Consider the following 21,486-nt stretch of genomic DNA (forward strand, 5'->3'; position numbering starts at 1 on the left):
TTCCGCGTTTCCCACATTACAACAGTAACTACACTCCAAAAGTACTAATTCTCTGCAAAGTCTTTATTTTGATATGCACTTGAAGCCTACAAGGCTACGGACCAAGAGCTGGTAAGTGGGATTAGGCCGGCTAGCTCACGGACACGATGGGCCGAATAGCCTCCTTCTGTGCTATACATTTCTGATTTTCCAGGTTTCACTAGCAGCCTCATCTGCCTGATGGTTAATTGACAGCCGAGATTCCGCGCACGCGCATGCACAACGTCCCTCTCGTTTGCCAGCGGTAATAACCGCGCATGCCCAGAGGACACCAACCGCTCCCCTCCCGCCCCCACCATCCTCGGATCCTGTGGTCGAGTTGGCGCGAGGCCTTCCAGGGAAAGGCGTTGTGTCCGCTGAAGAGTTTATACACAAAGTGAGTTTTCTCCTTCCGATTAGGAGGAGAATCGCGCGGGGGAAAGGGAGGGTGAATAGGGAAAGAATAAAGGGAAACAGAAACCCGAGTCCGACTGGAGCTTGTTCACACGTGACCCGGGCACACGGCCTGATTGACGGGAGCTTCCGACCAGTAGGAAGCGAGCGGCGGCGGGTCCTCCAACCAATCGGGGACCCCGAGGGGCGGGACTTTCTGCAGCCCCTTGTTTGGGGCCAGGGGAGGCTGTGGGTCTTTGTTCCCATTATTGGAGACAAGGCTCTTAGTCTCACAATCCACTGGCTCAGATCTTAATGTAGACTTTTTAAATACATGAATAAAAGCAGAAAGCAGACAAACCCCGTGCTTTTGTGGAACAAAATATTTGGGACTAAAACAATTTTTAAACCACTGGGAATTTATTGTTTGTTTCAGGAAACAATGATAACTTTTATTTATATATCGCCTTTAAGGTAGTAAAACATCACAAGATGCTTCACAGGAGCATTATAAAACAAAATTTGACACCGAGTTACATAATAACGTGAACGGTAGCAGAGTGGTTATGTTACTGGACCAGTAATCCAGAGGCCCGGACTGATAATCTAGAGACATGAGCTCAAATCCAACCATGGCAACTGTGGAATTTAGATTCAATTAAAAATTAAATCTGGAATAAAAAGCTAGTACCTTGACAAATTTGCTGGAGTTCTTTGAGGATGTAACAAGCAGGGTGGATAAGGGGGAACCAGTGGATGTGGTGTATTTGGATTTTCAGAAGGCATTTGACAAAATGCCACATAAAAGGTTACTGCACAAGATAAAAGCTCACACGGTTGGGGGTAATATATTAGCATGGATAGAGGATTGGCTAACTAACAGAAAACAGAGAGTGTGAATAAATGGGTCATTCTCGGGTTGGCAATCAGTAACTACTGGGGTGCCGCAGGGATCAGTGCTGGGACCCCAACTATTTACAATCTATATGTTAACGACTTGGATGAAGGAACCGAGTGTAACATAACCAAGTTTGCTGACGATACAAAGATGGGAGGAAAAGCCTGTGTGAGAAGGACACAAAAAACCGGCAAAAGAACATAGACAGGCTAAGTGAGTGGGCAAAAATTCAGCAGATGGAGTATAACGTTGGAAAGTGTGAGGTTAAGCACTTTGGCAGAAAAGAATTGAAGAGTAAGTTATTATTTAAATGGAGAAAAACTGCAAAGTGCTGCAGTACAGCGGGACCTGGGGGTCCTTGTACATGAAACACAAAAGGTTGTAGTATGTAGGTACAGCAAGTGATCAGGAAGGCCAATGGAATTTTGGCCTTTATTGCAAAGGAAATAGAGTATAAAAGCATGGAAATCTTGCTACAGCTATACAGGGTATTGGTGAGGCCACACCTGGAATACCGCATACAGTTTTGGTTTCCATATTTAAAAAAGGATTTACTTGCATTGGAGGCAGTTCAGAGAAGGTTCACTAGGTTGATTCCAGAGATGAGGGGGTTGACTTATGAGGAAAGGTTGGGTAGGTTGGGCCTCTACTTATTGGAATTCAGAAGAATGAGAGGTGATCTTATCAAAACGTATAAGATTATGAGGAGGCTTGACAAGGTGGATGCAGAGAGGATGGCTCCACTGATGGGGGCGACTAGAACTAGGGGGCATAATCTTAGAATGAGGGGCTGCCCATTTTAAACTGAGATGAGGAGGAATTTCCTCTCTGAGGGTTGTAAATCTGTGGAATTCGCTGCCTCAGAGAGCTGTGGAAGCTGGGTCATTGAATAAATTTAAGACAGAGCTAGACAGTTTCTTAACTGATAAGGGAATAAGGAGTTATGGGGAGCGAGCAGGGAAGTGAACCTGAGTCGGATCAGCCATGATCGTATTAAATGGCGGAGCAGGCTCGAGGGGCCATATGGCCTACTCCTGCCCCTATTTCGTATGCTCTTATATAATGTCCTTTAGGGAAGGAAATCTACCCGGTCTGGCCTATATGTGACTCCAGACCCACAGCAATGTTGTTGACTCTTAACTGGCCTCTGAAATAGCCTCGCAAGTCACTCAGTTGTATTCAAGACGGTGGCTCACCACCACCTTCTCGAGGGCACTTAGGGATGGGTAATGGCCTTGACAGCGACGCCCACATCTCGTGAATGAATATTTTTTTTAAATTAGATATTAGGGCAGATGACCAAAAGCTTGGTCAAAGAGGTAGGTTTTAAAGAGTGTCTTAACGGAGGTAGAGAGGGTTAGGGAAGGAATTCCAGAGCTTTGGGCCTCAGCAGCTTAAGGCACAGCCGCCGGTGATGAAGTGATGGAAATTGGGGATGCTCAAGAGGCCAGAATTAGAGGAGTGCAGTTATCTCGGAAGGTTCTTTGAGCTGGAGGAGATTACCGAGATAGGGAAAGGCGAGGCCATGGAGTGATTTGAAAACAAAGATGAGAATTTTAAGGATGAGAAACTTAAGGTCAAGCCCTTAAAGGGACAGGGTCACTAATTCTGTTCTGCAACAGTTCCTGGGACAGACTGTATCTCCCCCTCTCCTCCACAAAAGGATTTGTGGTAGTTAAAGGACGTGATTCTCCTTGTTCTGCGATACTGTAATTAAAGGTTTACTACACTGAAATGGCTGAAAACCATTAGTGCCGCCTGACTTTCTTAAACATCTCCCTTTCTTTAAGGATCTGTGTGATTGTGCTGGTGACTCAGTAGGTTGGATGAGCTCCGAAACCTCTTCGCAGTCAGAACATTTAATGGGTCGCTCATCAGTTCTGGAGCAGGAGGGATCTTTTAACAGTGATCACAATATAATTAGGTTTAAAATAGTTATGGAAAGGGACAAAGAAAAATCAGCGGTGAAAATAACCAACTGGAAGAGATTTGCGAAGGTGGACTGGAAACAAAGATTGTCCAGGACAACAGTGAATGAGCAATGGCAGGCCTTCAAGGCTGAGAGAGTTTGGGTACAAACCAAGCATATTCCCATACGGAGGAAAGATGAGGCATTCAAGGCTCGATAGGTTAGAATAAAACAGAAAAAGGAGGTTTACGACAAATGTCAGATACAGAATGCAGTCAAAACCAGGCAGAATACAGGGAGTGTGGGGGAAATTGAAACAGGATACAAGAAGGGCAAAGCGAGAATACAAGAAAAGATTAGCGGGTAACATAACAGGAAACCCGAAAACCTTTTATAAACGTATAAAAAGTAAAAGGTTAGTGAAAGGTATGGGGGGGGGGTGGGGGTTGCTGATCGTGGGCCAAAAAGGAGCTCACCATACAGAAACAGAAGGCATGGCTGAGGTACTGAAAGGTCCCGCACAAGAGATTGGTGTGCAAAATCAAAGCGCATGGTATTGGGGGTAATGTACTGACGTGGATAGAGAACTGGTTGGCAGACAGGAAGCAGAGAGTCGGGATAAACAGGTCCTTTTCAGAATGGCAGGCAGTGACTAGTGGAGTGCCGCAGGGCTCAGTGCTGGGACCCCAGCTCTTTACAATATACATTAACAATTTAGATGAAGGAATTGAGTGTAATATCTCCAAGTTTGCAAATGACACTAAACTGAGTGAGCTGTGAGGAGGACGCTAAGAGGCTGCAGGGTGACTTGGATAGGTTAGGTGAGTGGGCAAATGCATGGCAGATGCAGTATAATGTGGATAAATGTGAGGTTATTCATTTTGGGGGCAAAAACAGGAAGGCAGAATATTATCTGAATGGCGGCAGATTAGGAAAAGGGGAGGTGCAACGAGACCTGGGTGTCATAGTTCATCAGTCATTGAAAGTTGGCATGCAGGTACAGCAGGCGGTAAAGAAGGCAAATGGTATGTTGGCTTTCATAGCTAGAGGATTTGAGTATAGGAGCAGGGAGGTCTTACTGCAGTTATACAGGGCCTTAGTGAGGCCTCGCCTGGAATATTGTGTACAGTTTTGGTCTCCTAATCTGAAGAAGGACGTTCTTGCTATTGAGGGAGTGCACCGAAGGTTCACCAGACTGATTCCAGGGATGGCTAGACTGTCATATGAGGAGAGCCTGGATCAACTGGGCCTTTATTCACTGGAGTTTAGAAGGATGAGAGAGAATCTCATAAAAACGTACAAGATTCTGACGGGACTGGACAGATTAGATGCGGGAAGAATGTTCCTGATGTTGGGGAAGTCCAGAACCAGGGGACGTAGTCTTAGGATAAGGGATAGGCCATTTAGGACTGAGATGAAGAGAAACTTCTTCACTGAGAGTTGTCAACCTGTGGAATTCCCTGCCGCAGAGAGTTGTTGATGCCAGTTCATTGGATATATTCAAGAGGGAGTTAGATATGGCCCTTATGGCTAAGGGAATCAAGGGGTATGAAGAGAAAGCAGGAAAGGGTTACTGAGGGAGTGATCAGCCATGATCTTATTGAATGGCGGTGCAGACTCGAAGGGCTGAATGGCCTCCTCCTGCACCTATTTTCTATGTTTCTATCTATCTTCACAAAAGAGGATGCAGTTAATGTCGCAGGAGAGGAGAAAGGAGTAAAGAAATTGGATAGGATGAAAATAGTAAAGAAATTGGATAGGATGAACATAGCTAGAAAGGAGGTGCTAAGTAATTTGTCATCACTCAAAGTTAACAAGTCACCCGGTCCAGATGGGATACATCCTAGATTGATGAGGGAAGCTGGGGTGGAGATAGCAGAGACTCTGACCACAATCTTTCAATCTTTCTTGGATATGGGAGTGGTGCCAGAGGATTGGAGGATTGTAAATGTTTCACCCATATTTTACAAAGGGGAGAGGGATAAATCTGGTAACTGCAGGCCAATCAGTCCACGCTCAGTGGTGGGTGAACTACTAGAGACCATTATCAAGGACAAAATTAAGTCGCACTTGGAGAAGCATGATTTAATAAAGGACAACCAGCACAGATTTGTTAAAGGCAAATCGTATCTGACTAACCTAATTGAGTTCTTTGAGGAAGTAACAGAGGGTGAAAAACATAAGAAATAAGAGCAGGAGTAGGCCATTTGGCCCCTCGAGCCTGCTCCGCCATTCAATAAAATCATGGCTGATCTGATCATGGACTCAGCTGCACTTCCCTGCCCGCTCCCCATAACCCTTTACTCCCTAATCACTCAAAAATCTGTCTATCTCTGCCTTAAATATACTCAATGACCCAGCCTCCACAGCTCTCTAGGGCAGAGAATTCCATAGATTTACAAACCTCTGACAGAAGAAATTTCTCCTCATCTCAGTTTTAAATGGGCGGCCTCTTATTCTAAGACTATGTCCCCTAGTTTTAGTTTGCCCTATGAATGGAAATATTCTCTCTGCATCTATCTTGTCGAGCCCCTTCATAATCTTATAAGTTTCAATAAAATCACCTCTCATTCTTCTAACTCCAATGTGTATAGGCCCAACCTACTCAACCTATCCTCATAAGTCAACCTCATCTTCGGAATCAACCTAGTGAACCTTCTCTGAACAGCCTCCAATGCAAGTATATCTTTCCTTAAATAAGGAGACCAAAACTGTACGCAGTACTCCAGGTGTGGCCTCACCAATAACCTGTACATTTGTAGCAAGACTTCTCTGCTTTTATACTCTATCCCCCTTTGCAATAAAGGCCAACATTCCATTTGCCTTCCTGATTACTTGCTGTACCTGCTTACTAACTTTTTGTGTTTCATGCACAAGGACCCCCAGATCTCTCTGTGCTGCAGCACTTTGCAATTTTTCTCCATTTAAATTATAATTTGCTTTTCTATTATTTCTGACAAAGTGAATAATCTCACATTTTTGCACATTATACTCCATCTGTCAAATTTTTGCCCACTCATTTAGCCTGTCGATATCCTTTTGCAGATTTTTTGTGTCCTCCTCACAATTTGCTTTCTCACCCATCTTTGTATGTTGGTGAGAGGCGGGAGCAGCGTCGGAGCGGCCTATAAAGGCCCAGCGGGTGTTCCACAGGCAGCGGCAGTTGGCGAGAGGCGGGAGCAGCGTCGGAGCGGCCTATAAAGGCGGACTTGTACAGCTACAGCGGGGAGACAAGGCAAGAAAGAAGTAGAAAGGAATCAAAAGGTGACATCACAGCCAAGGGGGTAAGTGATTGGCTGGTGATTGGTGAGTATCTTTTCTTTTTCTTTTTTATATCAGTAAGTAAACTGTAACATTGCTGTTACCAATTTAAGGGTATCTAAGGGATAAGGCATGGCAGGAGAGCTTGGTCACGTGTTATGCTCCTCCTGTACCATGTGGGAACTCAGGGACACTTCCAGTGTCCCTGACGACTACGTGTGTGAGAAGTGTATCCACCTCCATCTCCTGACGGACCGCGTTGCGGATTTGGAGCTGAGGGTGGATTCACTCTGGAGCATCCACGATGCTGAGAATGACATAAGTGGCACGTGTAGTGAGTTGGTCTTACCGCATGAGAAGGATCCACAGCCAGCTAGGGAATGGAAGACCAACAGGAAGAGTAGTACAAAGAAGGTAGTGCAGGGGTCCCATCTGGTCATCCCCCTGCAAAACAGATACACTGCTTTGAGTGCTGTTGAGGGAGATGACTCATCAGGGGAGAGCAGCAGCAGCCAAGTTCATGGCACCTTGGCTGGCTCTGTTGTACAGGAGGGCATGAAAAAGAGTGGGAGAGCTATAGTGATAGGGAATTCAATCATAAGGGGAATAGATAGGCGTTTCTGCGGCCGCAACCGAGACTCCAGGATGGTATGTTGCCTCCCTGGTGCAAGGGTCAAGGATGTCTCCGAGCGAGTGCAGGACATTCTAAAAAGGGAGGGAGAACAGCCAATTGTAGTGGTGCACATTGGTACCAACGACATAGGTAAAAAAAAGGGATGAGGTCCTATGAGACGAATTTAAGAAGCTAGGAGCTAAATTAAAAAGTAGAACCTCAAAAGTAGTAATCTCGGGATTGCTACCAGTGCCACGTGCTAGTCAGAGTAGGAATCGCAGGGTAGCACAGATGAATACGTGGCTTGAGCAGTGGTGCAGCAGGGAGGGATTCAAATTCGTGGGGCATTGGAACAGGTTCTGGGGGAGGTGGGACCAGTACAAACTGGACGGTCTGCACTTGGGCAGGACTGGAACCAATGTCCTAGGGGGAGTGTTTGCTAGTGCTGTTGGGGAGGAGTTAAACTAATATGGCAGGGGGATGGGAACCAATACAGGGAGACAGAGGGAAACAAAAATGAGACAAAAACAAAAGACAGAAAAGAGATGAGTAAAAGTGGAGAGCAGAGAAACCAAAGGCAAGAAACAAAAAGGGCCACTAAATATAAAAGGGCTGCAGGGGAGGGGTCAAAACTAAAAATCATGGTTTAAAAACTAGGATGAAAACAATCTACCTAAATGCACGCAGCATTTCGAAATAAAGTAAATGAGTTGACGGCACAAATCATTACAAATAGGTATGATTTGGTGGCCATTACAGAAACATGGTTACAGGGTGGCCAAGACTGGGAATTAAACATACAGGGGTATCTGACGATTCAGAAAGATAGGCAAGAAGGGAAAGGAGGTGGGGTAGCTCTGTTAATAAAAGATGATATCAGGGCAGTTGTGAGGGATCATATTGGCTCTAATGAACAAAATGTTGAAATTATTGTGGGTGGAGATTTGAGATAGTAAGGGGAAAAAGTCACTGGTCGGCGTAGTTTATAGGCCCCCAAATAATAACTTCACGGTGGGGCGGGCAATAATCAAGGGAATAATGGAGGCATGTGAAAAAAGAACGGCAGTAGTCATGGGGGATTTTAATCTACATATCGATTGGTCAAATCAAATCACACGAGGTAGCCTGGAGGAGGAATTCATAGAATGCACACGGGATTGTTTCTTAGAACAGTATGTAACAGAACCTACAAGGGAGCAAGCCATCTTAGATCTGGTCCTGTGCAATGAGACAGGAAAAATAAACGATCTCCTAGTAAAAGATCCTCTCGGAATGAGTGATCACAATATGGTTGAATTTGTAATGCAGATTGAGGATGAGGAAGTTGTGTCAGAAACGAGCGTACTATGCTTAAACAAAGGGGACTACAGTGGGATGAGGGCAGAGTTGGCTAAAATAGACTGGAAACAAGGACTAAACGGTGGCACAATTGAGGAACAGTGGAGGACTTTTAAGGAGCTCTTTCATAGTGCGCAACAAAAATATATTCCAGTGAAAAAGAAGGGCGGCAAGAGAAGGGATAACCAGCCGTGGATAACCAAGGAAATAAAGGAAAGTATCAAATCAAAGACCAATGCATATAAGGTGGCCAAGGTTAGTGGGAAACTAGAGTATTGGGAAAATTTTAAGCAACAGCAAAGAATGACTAAAAAAGCAATAAAGAAAGGGAAGATAGCTTACGAAGGTAAACTTGCGCACAACATAAAAACAGATAGTAAAAGCTTTTACAGATATATAAAACGGAAAAGAGTGACTAAAGTAAATGTTGGTCCCTTAGAAGATGAAAAGGGGGATTTAATAATAATAAATGTGGAAATGGCTGAGACCTTAAACAATTCTTTTGCTTCCGTCTTCACAGTGGAAGACACAAAAACCATGCCAAAATTTGCAGGCCACAGGAATGTGGGAAGGGAGGACCTTGAGACAATCACTATCACTAGCGGGGTAGTGCTGGACAGGCTAATGGGACTCAAGGTAGACAAGTCCCCTGGTCCTGATGAAATGCATCCCAGGGTATTAAAAGAGATGGCGGAAGTTATAGCAGATGCATTTGTTATAATCTACCAAAATTCTCTGGACTCTGGGGAGGTGCCAGCGGATTGGAAAGCAGCTAATGTAACGCCTCTGTTTAAAAAAGGGGGCAGACAAAAAGCAGGTAACTATAGGCCGGTTAGTTTAACATCTGGAGTGGGGAAAATGCTTGAAGCTATCATTAAGGAAGAAATAGCGGGACATCTAGATAGGAATAGTGCAATCAAGCAGACGCAGCATGGATTCATGAAAGGGAAATCATGTTTAACTAATTTACTGGAATTCTTTGAGGATATAACGAGCATGGTGGATAGAGGTGTACCGATGGATGTGGTATATTTAGATTTGCAAAAGGCATTCGATAAGGTGCCACACAAAAGGTTACTGCAGAAGATAAAGGTACGCGGAGTCAGAGGAAATGTATTAGCATGGATAGAGAATTGGCTGGCGAACAGAAAGCAGAGAGTCGGGATAAATGGGTCCTTTTCCGGTTGGAAATCAGTGGTTAGTGGTGTGCCACAGGGATCAGTGCTGGGACCACAACTGTTTACAATATACATTGATGACCTAGAGGGGACAGAGTGTAGTGCAACAAAATTTGCAGATGACACAAAGATTAGTGGGAAAGCGGGTTGTGTAGAGGACTCAGAGAGACTGCAAGGAGATTTGGATAGGTTAAGCGAATGGGCTAAGGTTTGGCAGATGGAATACAATGTCGGAAAGTGTGAGGTCATCCACCTTGGGAAAAAAAACAGTAAAAGGGAATATTATTTGAATGGGGAGAAATTACAACATGCTGTGGTGCAGAGGGACCTGGGGGTCCTTGTGCATGAATCCCAAAAAGTTATTTTGCAGGTGCAGCAGGTAATCAGGAAGGCGAATGGAATGTTGGCCTTCATTGCGAGAGGGATGGAGTACAAAAGCAGGGAGGTCTTGCTGCAACTGTATAAGGTATTGGTAAGGCCGCACCTGGAGTACTGCGTGCAGTTTTAGTCACCTTACTTAAGGAAGGATATACTAGCTTTGGAAGGGGTACAGAGACGATTCACTAGGCTGATTCGAGAAATGAGGGGGTTAACTTATGATGATAGATTGAGTAGACTGGGTCTTTATTCGTTGGAGTTCAGAAGGATGAGGGTTGATCTTATAGAAACATTTAAAATCATGAAAGGGATAGACAAGATAGAGGCAGAGAGGTTGTTTCCACTGGTAAGGGAGACTAGAACCAGGGGACATAGCCTCAAAATACGGAGGAGCCAATTTAAAACCGAGTTGAGAAAGAATTTCTTCTCCCAGAGGGTTGTGAATCTGTGGAATTCTCTGCCCAATGAAGCAGTTGAGGCTAGCTCATTGAATGTTTTCAAGTCAAAGATAGATAGATTTTTAACCAATAAGGGAATTAAGGGTTACAGTGAGAGGGCGGGTAAGTGGAGCTGAGTCCACGACCAGATCAATCATGATCTTATTGAATGGCGGAGCAGGCTCGAGGGGCTAGATGGCCTACTCCTGTTCCTAATTCTTATGTTCTTATGTATCATCATCAAACTTGGCTACATTACACTCGGTCCCTTCATTCAATATAATACAATATTGATTGTAAATAGTTGAGGCCCCAGCACAGATCCCTGTGGCACCCCACTAGTTACTCTTTGCCATCTGGAAAATGACCCATTTATCCCGACTCTCTATTTTCTGTTAGCTAGCCAATCCTCTATCCATGCTAATATATTACCCCCAACCCCGTCAGCTTTTATCTTGTGCACCTCTTATGTGGCACCTTATCGAATGCCTTCTGGAAATCCAAATACACCACATCCACTGGTTCCCCCTTATCAACCCTGCTCATTACATCCTCAAACAACTCCGGCAAATTTGTCAAACATGATTTCCTTTTCATAAAACCATGCTGACTCTGCTTGATTGAATCATGCTTTTCCAAATGTCCTGCTACTGCTTCCTTAATGATGGACTCCAGCATTTTCCCAACGACAGACGTTAGGCTAACTGGTCTATAGTTTCTTGCTTTTTGTCTGCCTCCTTTTTTTAAATAGGGGCGTTACATTTGCAGTTTTCCAATATGCTGGGACTGCCCCAGAATCCAGGGAATTTTGGTAGATTACAATCAATGCATCCACTATCTTCCGGATATAAAAGGCGTCAGAGGGTCTAGTAAGGAGGAGGAACTGAGGGAAATCTTTATTAGTCGGGAAATTGTGTTGGGGAAATTGATGGGATTGAAGGCCGATAAATCTCCAGGGCCTGATGGACTGCATCCCAGAGTACTTAAGGAGGTGGCCTTGGAAATAGCGGATGCATTGACAGTCATTTTCCAACATTCCATTGACTCTGGATCAGTTCCTATTGAGTGGAGGGTAGCCAATGTAACCCCACTTTTTAAAAAAGGAGGGAGAGAGAAAACAGGGAATTATAGACCGGTCAGCCTGACCTCAGTCGTGGGTAAAATGATGGAATCAATTATTAAGGATGTCATAGCAGTGCGTTTGGAAAATGGTGATATGATAGGTCCAAGTCAGCATGGATTTGTGAAAGGGAAATCATGCTTGACAAACCTTCTGGAATTTTTTGAGGATGTTTCCAGTAAAGTGGACAAGGGAGAACCAGTTGATGTGGTATATTTGGACTTTCAGAAGGCTTTCGACAAGGTCCCACACAAGAGATTAATGTGCAAAGTTAAAGCACATGAGATTGGGGGTAATGTGCTGACATGGATTGAGAACTGGTTGTCAGACAGGAAGCAAAGAGTAGGAGTAAATGGGTACTTTTCAGAATGGCAGGCAGTGACTAGTGGGGTACCGCAAGGTTCTGTGCTGGGGCCTCAGCTGTTTACACTGGACATTAATGATTTAGACGAGGGGATTAAATGTAGTATCTCCAAATTTGCGGATGACACTAAGTTGGGTGGCAGTGTGAGCTGCGAGGAGGATGCTATGAGGCTGCAGAGTGACTTGGATAGGTTAGGTGAGTGGGCAAATGCATGGCAGATGAAGTATAATGTGGATAAATGTGAGGTTATCCACTTTGGTGGTAAAAACAGAGAGACAGACTATTATCTGAATGGTGACAGATTAGGAAAAGGGGAGGTGCAACGAGACCTGGGTGTCATGGTACATCAGTCATTGAAGGTTGGCATGCAGGTACAGCAGGCGGTTAAGAAAGCAAATGGCATGTTGGCCTTCATAGCGAGGGGATTTGAGTACAGGGGCAGGGAGGTGTTGCTACAGTTGTACAGGGCCTTGGTGAGGCCACACCTGGAGTATTGTGTACAGTTTTGGTCTCCTAACTTGAGGAAGGACATTTTTGCTATTGAGGGAGTGCAGCGAAGATTCACCAGACTGATTCCCGGGATGGTGGGACTGACCTATCAAGAAAGACTGGATCAACTGGGCTTGTATTCACTGGAGTTCAGAAGAATGAGAGGGGACCTCATAGAAACGTTTAAAATTCTGACGGGTTTAGACAGGTTAGATGCAGGAAGAATGTTCGCAATGTTGGGGAAGTCCAGAACCAGGGGTCACAGTCTAAGGATAAGGGGTAAGCCATTTAGGACCGAGATGAGGAGAAACTTCTTCACCCAGAGAGTGGTGAACCTGTGGAATTCTCTACCACAGAAAGTAGTTGAGGCCAATTCACTAAATATATTCAAAAGGGAGTTAGATGAAGTCCTTACTACTCGGGGGATCAAGGGGTATGGCGAGAAAGCAGGAAGGGGATACTGAAGTTGCATGTTCAGTCATGAACTCATTGAATGGCGGTGCAGGCTAGAAGGGCTGAATGGCCTACTCCTGCACCTATTTTCTATGTTTCTATTTTCTATGTTTCTATCTCTGCAGCCACTTCTCTTAAGACCCTAGGATGTAAGGCATCAGATCCAGTGGACTTGTCTGCCTTTAGTCCCATTATTTTACCTAGTACTACTTCATTAGTGATAGTGGTTGTATTAAGTTCCTCCCTACCTATAGCCCCTTGATTATCCACTATTGGGATGTTTTTAGTGTCTTCTGCCGTGAAGACCGATACAAAATATTTGTTCAACGTCTCTGCCATTTCCCTGTTCTCCATTATTAATTCCCCAGTCTCATCCATGAGGGCACCAACATTTACTTTAGCCACTCTTCCTTTATATTTCATGGAAATTTAGTTTCATAATCTATCTTCCCTCTCAATCATTTTTTTAGTCGCTCTCTACTGGCTTTTAAAAAATTCCCAATCCTCTGACCTCCCACTAGTCTTAGCCACATCGTATGCCTTTGTTATCAATTTGATACCCTCCCTTATTTCCTTAGTTAGCTACGGATGGTTATCCCTTCTCTTACAGTCTTTCCTTCTCATTGGGATATATTTTTGTTGCGAGTTTTGAAATATCTCCTTAAGTGTCTGCCACTGCTCAACTGCCCCATTCTTTAATCTAGTTTCTCAGTCCACTTTAGCCAACTCTGCCCTCATACCTTTGTAGTCTCCTTTATTTAAGCTTAAGACCCTGGTTTGAGAACCAACTTTCTCACCCTCCAACTGAATTTGAAATTCAACCATATTATAGTCACTCATTTCTAGAGGATCTTTTACTACGAGATCATTTATTAATCCTGCCTCATTACACAGTACTAGATCTAAGATAGCCTGCTCCCTGGTTGGTTCTGCAGCGTACTGTTCAAGAAAGCTATCCCAGATGCACTCCATGAACTCTTCCTCAAGGCTACTCTGGCCAATTTGCTTTGTCCAATCAATATGAAGGTTATAATCACCCATGATTATTGCCATTCTTTTATTACAAGCCTCCATTATTTCTTGACTTATACTCCGTCCAACAGTGTAGCTACAGTTAGGGGGCCTATAGACTATGCCCACCAGTGACTTTTTCCCTTTATTATTCCTTATCTCCACCCAAACTGATTCAACATCTTGATCCTTGATGAAGGTGGTGCAGTAGATGTTATCTATATGGACTTTCAAAAGGCATTTGATAAAGTACCACATAACAGACTTATTCGGAAAATAGAAGCACAGGGTATTGAAGGGATGATGGTAACTTGGCTGAGGGATAGGAGGCAGAGAGTAGTGCTGAACAGATGTTTTTTCTAACTGGAGAGAATTATTAGGGGTCAATATTAGGACCATTGCTTTTCTTGTTATATATAGATGACTTGGATTTGGGTATGTGTGTACAATTTTGAAGTTTCCAGATCATACAAAACTTGTTAACATTGTAGATAGTGAGCAGGAAAGTAGTAGACTTCAGGAGGACATAGACAGACTGGCGAGATGGATAGACACATGGCAGATGAAATTTAATGTGAATAAGTGTGAAATGATGCATAAAGTGGGAAGCATGGGGTTGATGTGAATGTTATTTTGAAACAGTGTAGCATGATGGGAAGCTTTGCCAAAACAGACAGAAGTATTGTGTCAGCAGTTAATAAGTAACAGTTGGTATAAAGAGGTTTCATGATGCCTTGTTACAGAGACAATGGGTAACGATGAAACCTTGTGACAGAGGCAATGGGCAAACAGAAGACAGTTGAGATAACAAAATGCATCTGCTGAGAGCTTACGTGATTAACAATTGACAGTTGCTCGGCTATTGATTGAGTAAGCGCTCAGCTTGTCAACTGTCGAGTTTCGCTTCTGCTGGATTATGTATAAATACATTGCCACAACTGCTGTGAAGTTGAGAGACTTCAGGACTTGAACTTCAGGATGCCAAACGCTCTCCCCTGCATGCTTGTATTAAAGAATTCTCGTATCGTGGACTAGAAGTGACTTCGAGTGGTGTTTTTTCCCACAACAATGCACTTTGGGGGAAACAACATGGAGAGGCTGTATAATCAAAATGGAAGTTGATAAGGCATTTAAGAAAGCATATGGGATAATTGGCTTTTCAAAATGGCCATTGAATACAAAGCAAGGAAGTTACGCTAAACCTTTACAAATCATTTGTTGGGCCTCAGCTGGAGTATTGTGTGCAATTCTGGGCACCACACTTTAGGAAGGATGTCAAGGCCTTGGAGAGGGTGTAGAGGAGGTTGACCAGGGTTGAGGGACTTCAGTTATGTGGCAAGATTGGAGAAGCAGAGATTGTTCTTCTTAGAGCAGTGAAGGTTAAGGGGAGACCTAATAGAGGTATATAGAGCAAGTAGGGAGAAACTGTTTCCTCTAGCAAGCGGGTTGGTAACCAGTGGTCATAGCTTTTCTTACCCTGGGAGTGTTTGAGGGGACAGGGTAGAGGGACCTTTACTCTGTATCTAATCCGTGCTGTACCTACCCTGGGAGTATTTGATGGGACATTGTAGAGGGGGCTTTACTCTGTATCTAACCCGTGCTGTACTTACCCTGGGAGTGTTTGATGGGACAGTGTAGAGGGAGGTTTACTCTGTATCTAACCCGTGCTGTACTTACCCTGGGAGTGTTTGAGGGGACAGTGGAGAGAGAGCTTTACTCTGTATCTAACCCGTGCTGTACTTACCCTGGGAGTGTTTGAGGGGACAGTGGAGAGAGAGCTTTACTCTGTATCTAACCCGTGCTGTACTTACCCTGGGAGTGTTTGATGGGACATTGTAGAGGGGGCTTTACTCTGTATCTAACCCGTGCTGTACTTACCCTGGGAGTGTTTGATGGGACATTGTAGAGGGGGCTTTACTCTGTATCTAACCCGTGCTGTACTTACCCTGGGAGTGTTTGATGGGACATTGTAGAGGGGGCTTTACTCTGTATCTAACCCGTGCTGTACTTACCCTGGGAGTGTTTGAGGGGACAGTGGAGAGAGAGCTTTACTCTGTATCTAACCCGTGCTGTACTTACCCTGGGAGTGTTTGATGGGACAGTGTAGAGGGAGGTTTACTCTGTATCTAACCTGTGCTGTACCTGCCCTGGGAGTACTTAATGAGACAATTTAGATCAGGGGTTCGCAACCTTTTTGCATTGAGGCCCCCTCCCGTGTTATAAAAATTTCCCCGTGCCCCAGTAACACCAGCAAATATTAATTGGCTGTAAAATGCTGACATCCTGAGGGCACAGAGCTTGATATAAGTGCAAGTCTTTCCATTTTTTGAAATAAATAGTTATTTGACGACTAAGTGCGGTAATAGTATTTTTAAAACTTCCGCCTGCTTGATTCCCCAATCCAAGAGGCCCAGTGCCTACACAAGGTGCCTTGGTCATCCAAAACTCGGCAGCCCGTGTCCTAACTTGCACCAAGTCAGGATCACCTATCATCCCTGTGCTCCCTGACCTACATTGGCTCCCGGTTAAGCAATGCTTCAATTTCAAAATGTTCATCCTTGTTTACAAATCCCTCCATGGCTTCGCCCCTCTCTATCTCTGTAATCTCCTTCAGCCTCACAACCCCACCGCCCCCGCCCCCCGAGATGTCTTCGCACTGTGGGAGCACCTTCACCACACGGACTTCAATGCTTCAAGAAGGTGGTTCATCATCACCTTCTCAAGGGCAATTAGGGATGGGCAATAAATGCTGGACTTGCCAGTGTTGCCCACATTTCATGAATGAATAAATAAAATCTTTCCTACCACAGTCTTTAAATATAGGAATAACATATCTTCTCCAACTTTGACTAGTTTATCCTGTTTGATAGAAACCAACCCCATTGTGAACTCGCTGGTGTGTCAGCAGGTGGGATGACACGGTGAAACCCTTCCCACACTCAGAGCAGATAAATGGCCTCTCCCCAGAGTGAGTGTGTTGATGTGTCACCAGTTGCTCTGTGCTTTTAAAGATCTTCCCACAGTCAGAGCATTCAAAAGTCTCTCTCCAGTGTGAATATGTTGGTGTGTCAGCAGGTGGGATGACGGAGCAAATCCCTTCCCACACATGGAGCAGGTGTATGGCCTCTCCCCAGTGTGACTGCGTCGATGTTTTTCCGGATCAGATGGGTACCACAGTCCCCACATTTCCACGGTTTCTCCGTGGTGCGGGTGTCCTTGTGTCTCTCCAGGTTGGATGATCAGTTGAAGCCTCGTCCACACACACAACACGTGTATGGTTTCTCCCCCCTGTGAATGGTGCGATGTTTTTTCAGGCTGTGTAACTGGTTAAAGCTCTTTCCACAGTCAGTGCACTGGAACACTCTCACTCGGGTGTGTGTGTCTCGGTGCTTTTCCAGTCACACTGATGTTTGAAATCTTTTCCCACAGACAGAACAGACAAACATTTCTCCTTCCACAGTCAAAGGCCGATGATATTCAGGCCCTGATGAATGGAGTGACTCTGTCAGATCTTGATGTGATGTTCTGTTTGAGTTTCCCGTCTGCAAATCCTCCTCTTGTAACACCCTGTAAAACGAGTTTACAAAAGTCATCACTGTGACAACAGGATAGAAATTCAGAGCAGACAATTCTAGTTTCTCTGGAACATTCTTTCCTCTATTGTTCCCCCGAAGCTGTAAATCCCCGTCCCACACATTCCCTCCTCCCTGTGCTGAAATCCAAACCCATCGCACCATCTCCAACATTTCTTTCCTCCACTCCCAGTTTTCTCCCTCCCTCTGCTCTGGTTGGGTTCAGATCTACACCCGCTATGTGCAGAGTGAGAGTAAAATCAATGAGTCAATGATTTTCTCTCCAGGTCACTGGGACCCTGAAGCCTCTCTTTAGTCCTGCACCAAGATGGCCACACATGCACCGTGCTGCACGTGGAACCATTTCCTCCACTAAGATGGCAGCGCGTGACCCAGGCCTGTCACCCGAGAAAAAGCATCACAGCCGCTGTCCGGTGGAACACAGATCGGGCCACGGGATCACATTCGGGCCATAGGCCGTTCTCCAGCTTTATAACCTGTGCAGCGCGGCCTGCCCGCAGTATATTAATCTCCCTCCCACCCGCAGTATTTTGCTTTTGTTTTATTGCCCGTGTTGTTCACAGAACCGAACCTGGAAACACAAAGTGAGCAATTCCAAGCCGGTCTGTATCGGGGTGGCCGTTGGATGCGGAAGTTGCTCCCTGGCCTCCTGTGTGGGTTTGTTTGTTGCATCAGTTTGAGCTGCAGTGGGGATGGAGGAGAAGCTGCTGGGTTTAACCCCCAGTACTTCTGAGCCCAGTAGGACCAACAATTTCCCATGTGGTACTGTCAATGGAGGTGGATTCTGGGGGAGATTAGATTGTTTAACAGACACTGTCCGCACAATGTAAACGAGAATTGTTTTAGGAACAAGTATTTCTGTAGAGGCTTTTAATCCATTTTACACATACAAATTTTTTATTCGTTCCGGAATGTGGGCGTTGCTGGCAAAGCCAGCATTTATTGCCCATGACTAATTACAGTCGAGAAGATGATGGTGAGCCACCTACTTGAACCGCTGCAGTCCGTGTGGTGAAGGTACTTCCACAGTGCTGTAAGGGAGGGAGTTCCCATGCAACAGTTGCCCTTCTGGGTGGTGGAGGTGGTGTATTTTGTAGGTTCTGTCAAAGTTCTGGTCGAGTTGCCGATGTATAAAGTCCTCTCCTGCGACCCTTCCCCCCCTCCTATCTGTCACTCTCTCCTCCCATAGAGGCCAAAGTCTTGTGCAGGCCCACACTGGGTGGCTGATTCTCTTCCCTGAAGGACATTAGTGAACCAGTTGGGTTTTTACAATAATCCGACAGCTCTCATGGTCACTTTGTTCTGTTGCCGGCCCCACAAATTACCAGGTTCATTCAGCTCAGTTTCACAACCCGCCTTTGTTTTTTTGTGCGTTCTCTCACACTCCCCTTTTCTTGTTTTAAATTCATTTAAAGGGTATTACAAGAGGAGGATTAGCAGACGGGAAGCTCAAACCAAACATCACATCAGGATCTGGCAGAGTCACTTGATTCATCAGACCTGAATATCATCGGCCTCTGAAAATGGAAGTAAAAAGCACTGTTCACAGCGGTGAGAAACCGTACTCGTATTCTGTGTGTGGACAAGGCTTCAGCCAATCATCCAACCTGGAGAGACACAAGCGCAGTCACACCGGGGAGAAACCGTGTAAGTGTGGGGATTGTGGAAAGCGTTTCAACTACCTGTCCCAGCTGGAAACACATCAACGAGGTCACACTGGGGAGAGGCCGTTCACCTGCTCCGACTGTGGGAAGGGATTCACTCAGTCATCCATCCTGCTGAGACACCAGCGAGTTCACACTGGGGAGAGACCATTCACCTGCTCCGTGTGTGGGAAGCGATTCACTGGGTTATCCAACCTACTGACACACCAACGAGTTCACACCGGGGAAAGACCATTCATCTGCACCGTGTGTGGGAAGCGATTCACTCGTTCATCCCATGTGCTGACACATCAACGAGTTCACACTGGGGAGAGGCCGTTCACCTGCTCCATGTGTGGGGTGGGATTCACTCACTCATCCCATCTGTTGAGACACCAGCGAGTTCACACCGGGGAGAGGCCATTCACCTGCTCCGTGTGTGGGAAGAGATTTACCCAATCATCCACTCTGCTGAGACACCAGCGAGTTCACACTGGGGAGAGGCCATTCACCTGCTCCGTGTGTGAGAAGGGATTCACTCAGTCATCCACCCTGCTGAGACACCAGCAAGTTCACAAGTGACTGCAGGGGTTGTAGTCTGCTGTTATTGCTGCTGTTAATCACATCCAGGACTGAATTGTGTTCACTCTAACAGTCTGGGTTTGTTTCTGCTGATGTTAATAACCCCTATAACTGGGCTGGAGTTTAATATTTCAAATAACACATTTTGTTGATATTTGATTTCTCCAGGATAAAAGCAGACTCATTGATGTCCTGTTACCAGCTGCTCCATTTTTGGGCCTTTTCTCCTTTCTGTAGCACTGTTAATAAAGGATGGGATCAGTGCATTAGTGAGAAATGATATTGGCTCAGAGGATCAAGCTGTTGAATCAGTTTGGGTGGAGATAAGGAATAATAAAGGGAAAAAGTCACTGGTGGGCGTTGTCTATAGGCTCCCCAACAGTAGCTACACTGTTGGACGTAGTATAAATCAATAAATAATGGAGGCTTGTAAAAAAGGAACGGTAATAATCATGGGTGATTTTAACCTTCATTTTTATTGAACAAAGCAAATTGGCCAGGGTAGCTTTGAGGAGGAGGTCATAGAGTGTATCCGGGATAGTTTCCTTGAACAGTACGTTGCGGACCCAGCCAGGGAGCAGGCTATCTTCGATCTAGTACTGTGTAATGAGGCAGGATTAATAAATGATCTCGTAGTAAAAGATCCTCTAGGAATGAGTGACCATACTATGGTTGAATTTCAAATTCAGTTGGATGGTGAGAAAGTTGGTTCTCAAACTATGCTTAAATAAAGGAGACTACAAAGGTATGAGGGCAGGGATAGCTAAAGTGGACTGAGAAACTAGATTAAAGTATGGGATGGTTGATGAGCAGTGGCAGACATTTAAGGAGATATTTCATAACTCGCAACAAAAATATATCCCAATGAGAAGGAAAGATTGTAAGAGAAGGGATAAATTCCATGGCTAACTAAGGAAATAAGGGAGGGTCTCAAATTGAAAACAAAGGCATACAATGTGGCCAAGTCTAGTAGGAGGCCAGAGGATTGGGAAATTTTAAAAGTCAGCAGAGAACCACTAAAAAAATGATTAAGGGAGGGAAGATAGATTATGAAAGTAAACTTGCACAAAATATAAAAACAGATAGTAAGAGTTTCTACAGGTACATAAAAAGTAAAAGAGTGGCTAAAGTAAATGGTGGTCCCCTGGAGAATGAGACTAGGGAATTAATAATGAAGAACAGGGAAATGGCAGAGATGTTGAACAAATCTTTTGTATTGGTCTTCACGGTAGAAGACACTAAAAACATCCCAATAGTGGATAATCAAGGGGCTATAGGTAGGGAGGATACAATCACTATCACTAATGAAGTAGTACTTGGTAAAATAATGGGACTAAAGGCGGACAAGTTCCCTGGACCTGATGGCATACATCTTAGGGTCTTAAGAGAGGTGGCTGCAGAGATAGTGGATGCATTGATTGTAATCTAACAAAATTCCCTGGATTCTGGGGCGGTCCCAGCGGATTGGAAAACCGCAAATGTAACGCCCCTATTTAAAAAAGGAGGCAGACAGAAAGCAGGAAACTATAGACCAGTTAGCCTAACATCTGTCATTGGGAAAATGCTGGAGTCCATTATTAAGGAAGCAGTAGCAGGACATTTGGAAAAGCATGATTCAATCAAGCAGAGTCAGCATGATTTTATGAAAGGGAAATCACGTTTGAAAAATTTGCTGGAATTCTTTGAGGATGTAACGAGCAGGGTGGATAAGGGGGAGCCAGTGGACGTGTATTTAGATTTCCAGAGGGCATTTGATAAGGTTCTACATAAGAGGTTATTGCACAAGGTAAAAGCTCACGGGGTTGGGG

General features: G+C 44.8%; 1 protein-coding gene across 1 annotated transcript; it reads left to right on the forward strand.

Moving 5' to 3' along the window:
* The first annotated feature begins 310 nt into the window (after positions 1 to 310).
* On the forward strand, positions 311 to 20,284 carry LOC139238088 (zinc finger protein 436-like). The gene is made up of 2 exons (XM_070867446.1): positions 311 to 415; positions 18,869 to 20,284. Exon 2 carries the CDS (start codon positions 18,977 to 18,979, stop codon positions 19,676 to 19,678), a length of 702 nt encoding a protein of 233 aa, XP_070723547.1. The 5' UTR covers positions 311 to 415; positions 18,869 to 18,976; the 3' UTR covers positions 19,679 to 20,284.
* Positions 20,285 to 21,486: the final 1,202 nt, after the last annotated feature.

The sequence above is a fragment of the Pristiophorus japonicus genome, chromosome 2 (genome assembly GCF_044704955.1).
Source record: "Pristiophorus japonicus isolate sPriJap1 chromosome 2, sPriJap1.hap1, whole genome shotgun sequence".
In the NCBI taxonomy this organism is placed as follows: Eukaryota; Metazoa; Chordata; class Chondrichthyes; family Pristiophoridae; genus Pristiophorus; species Pristiophorus japonicus.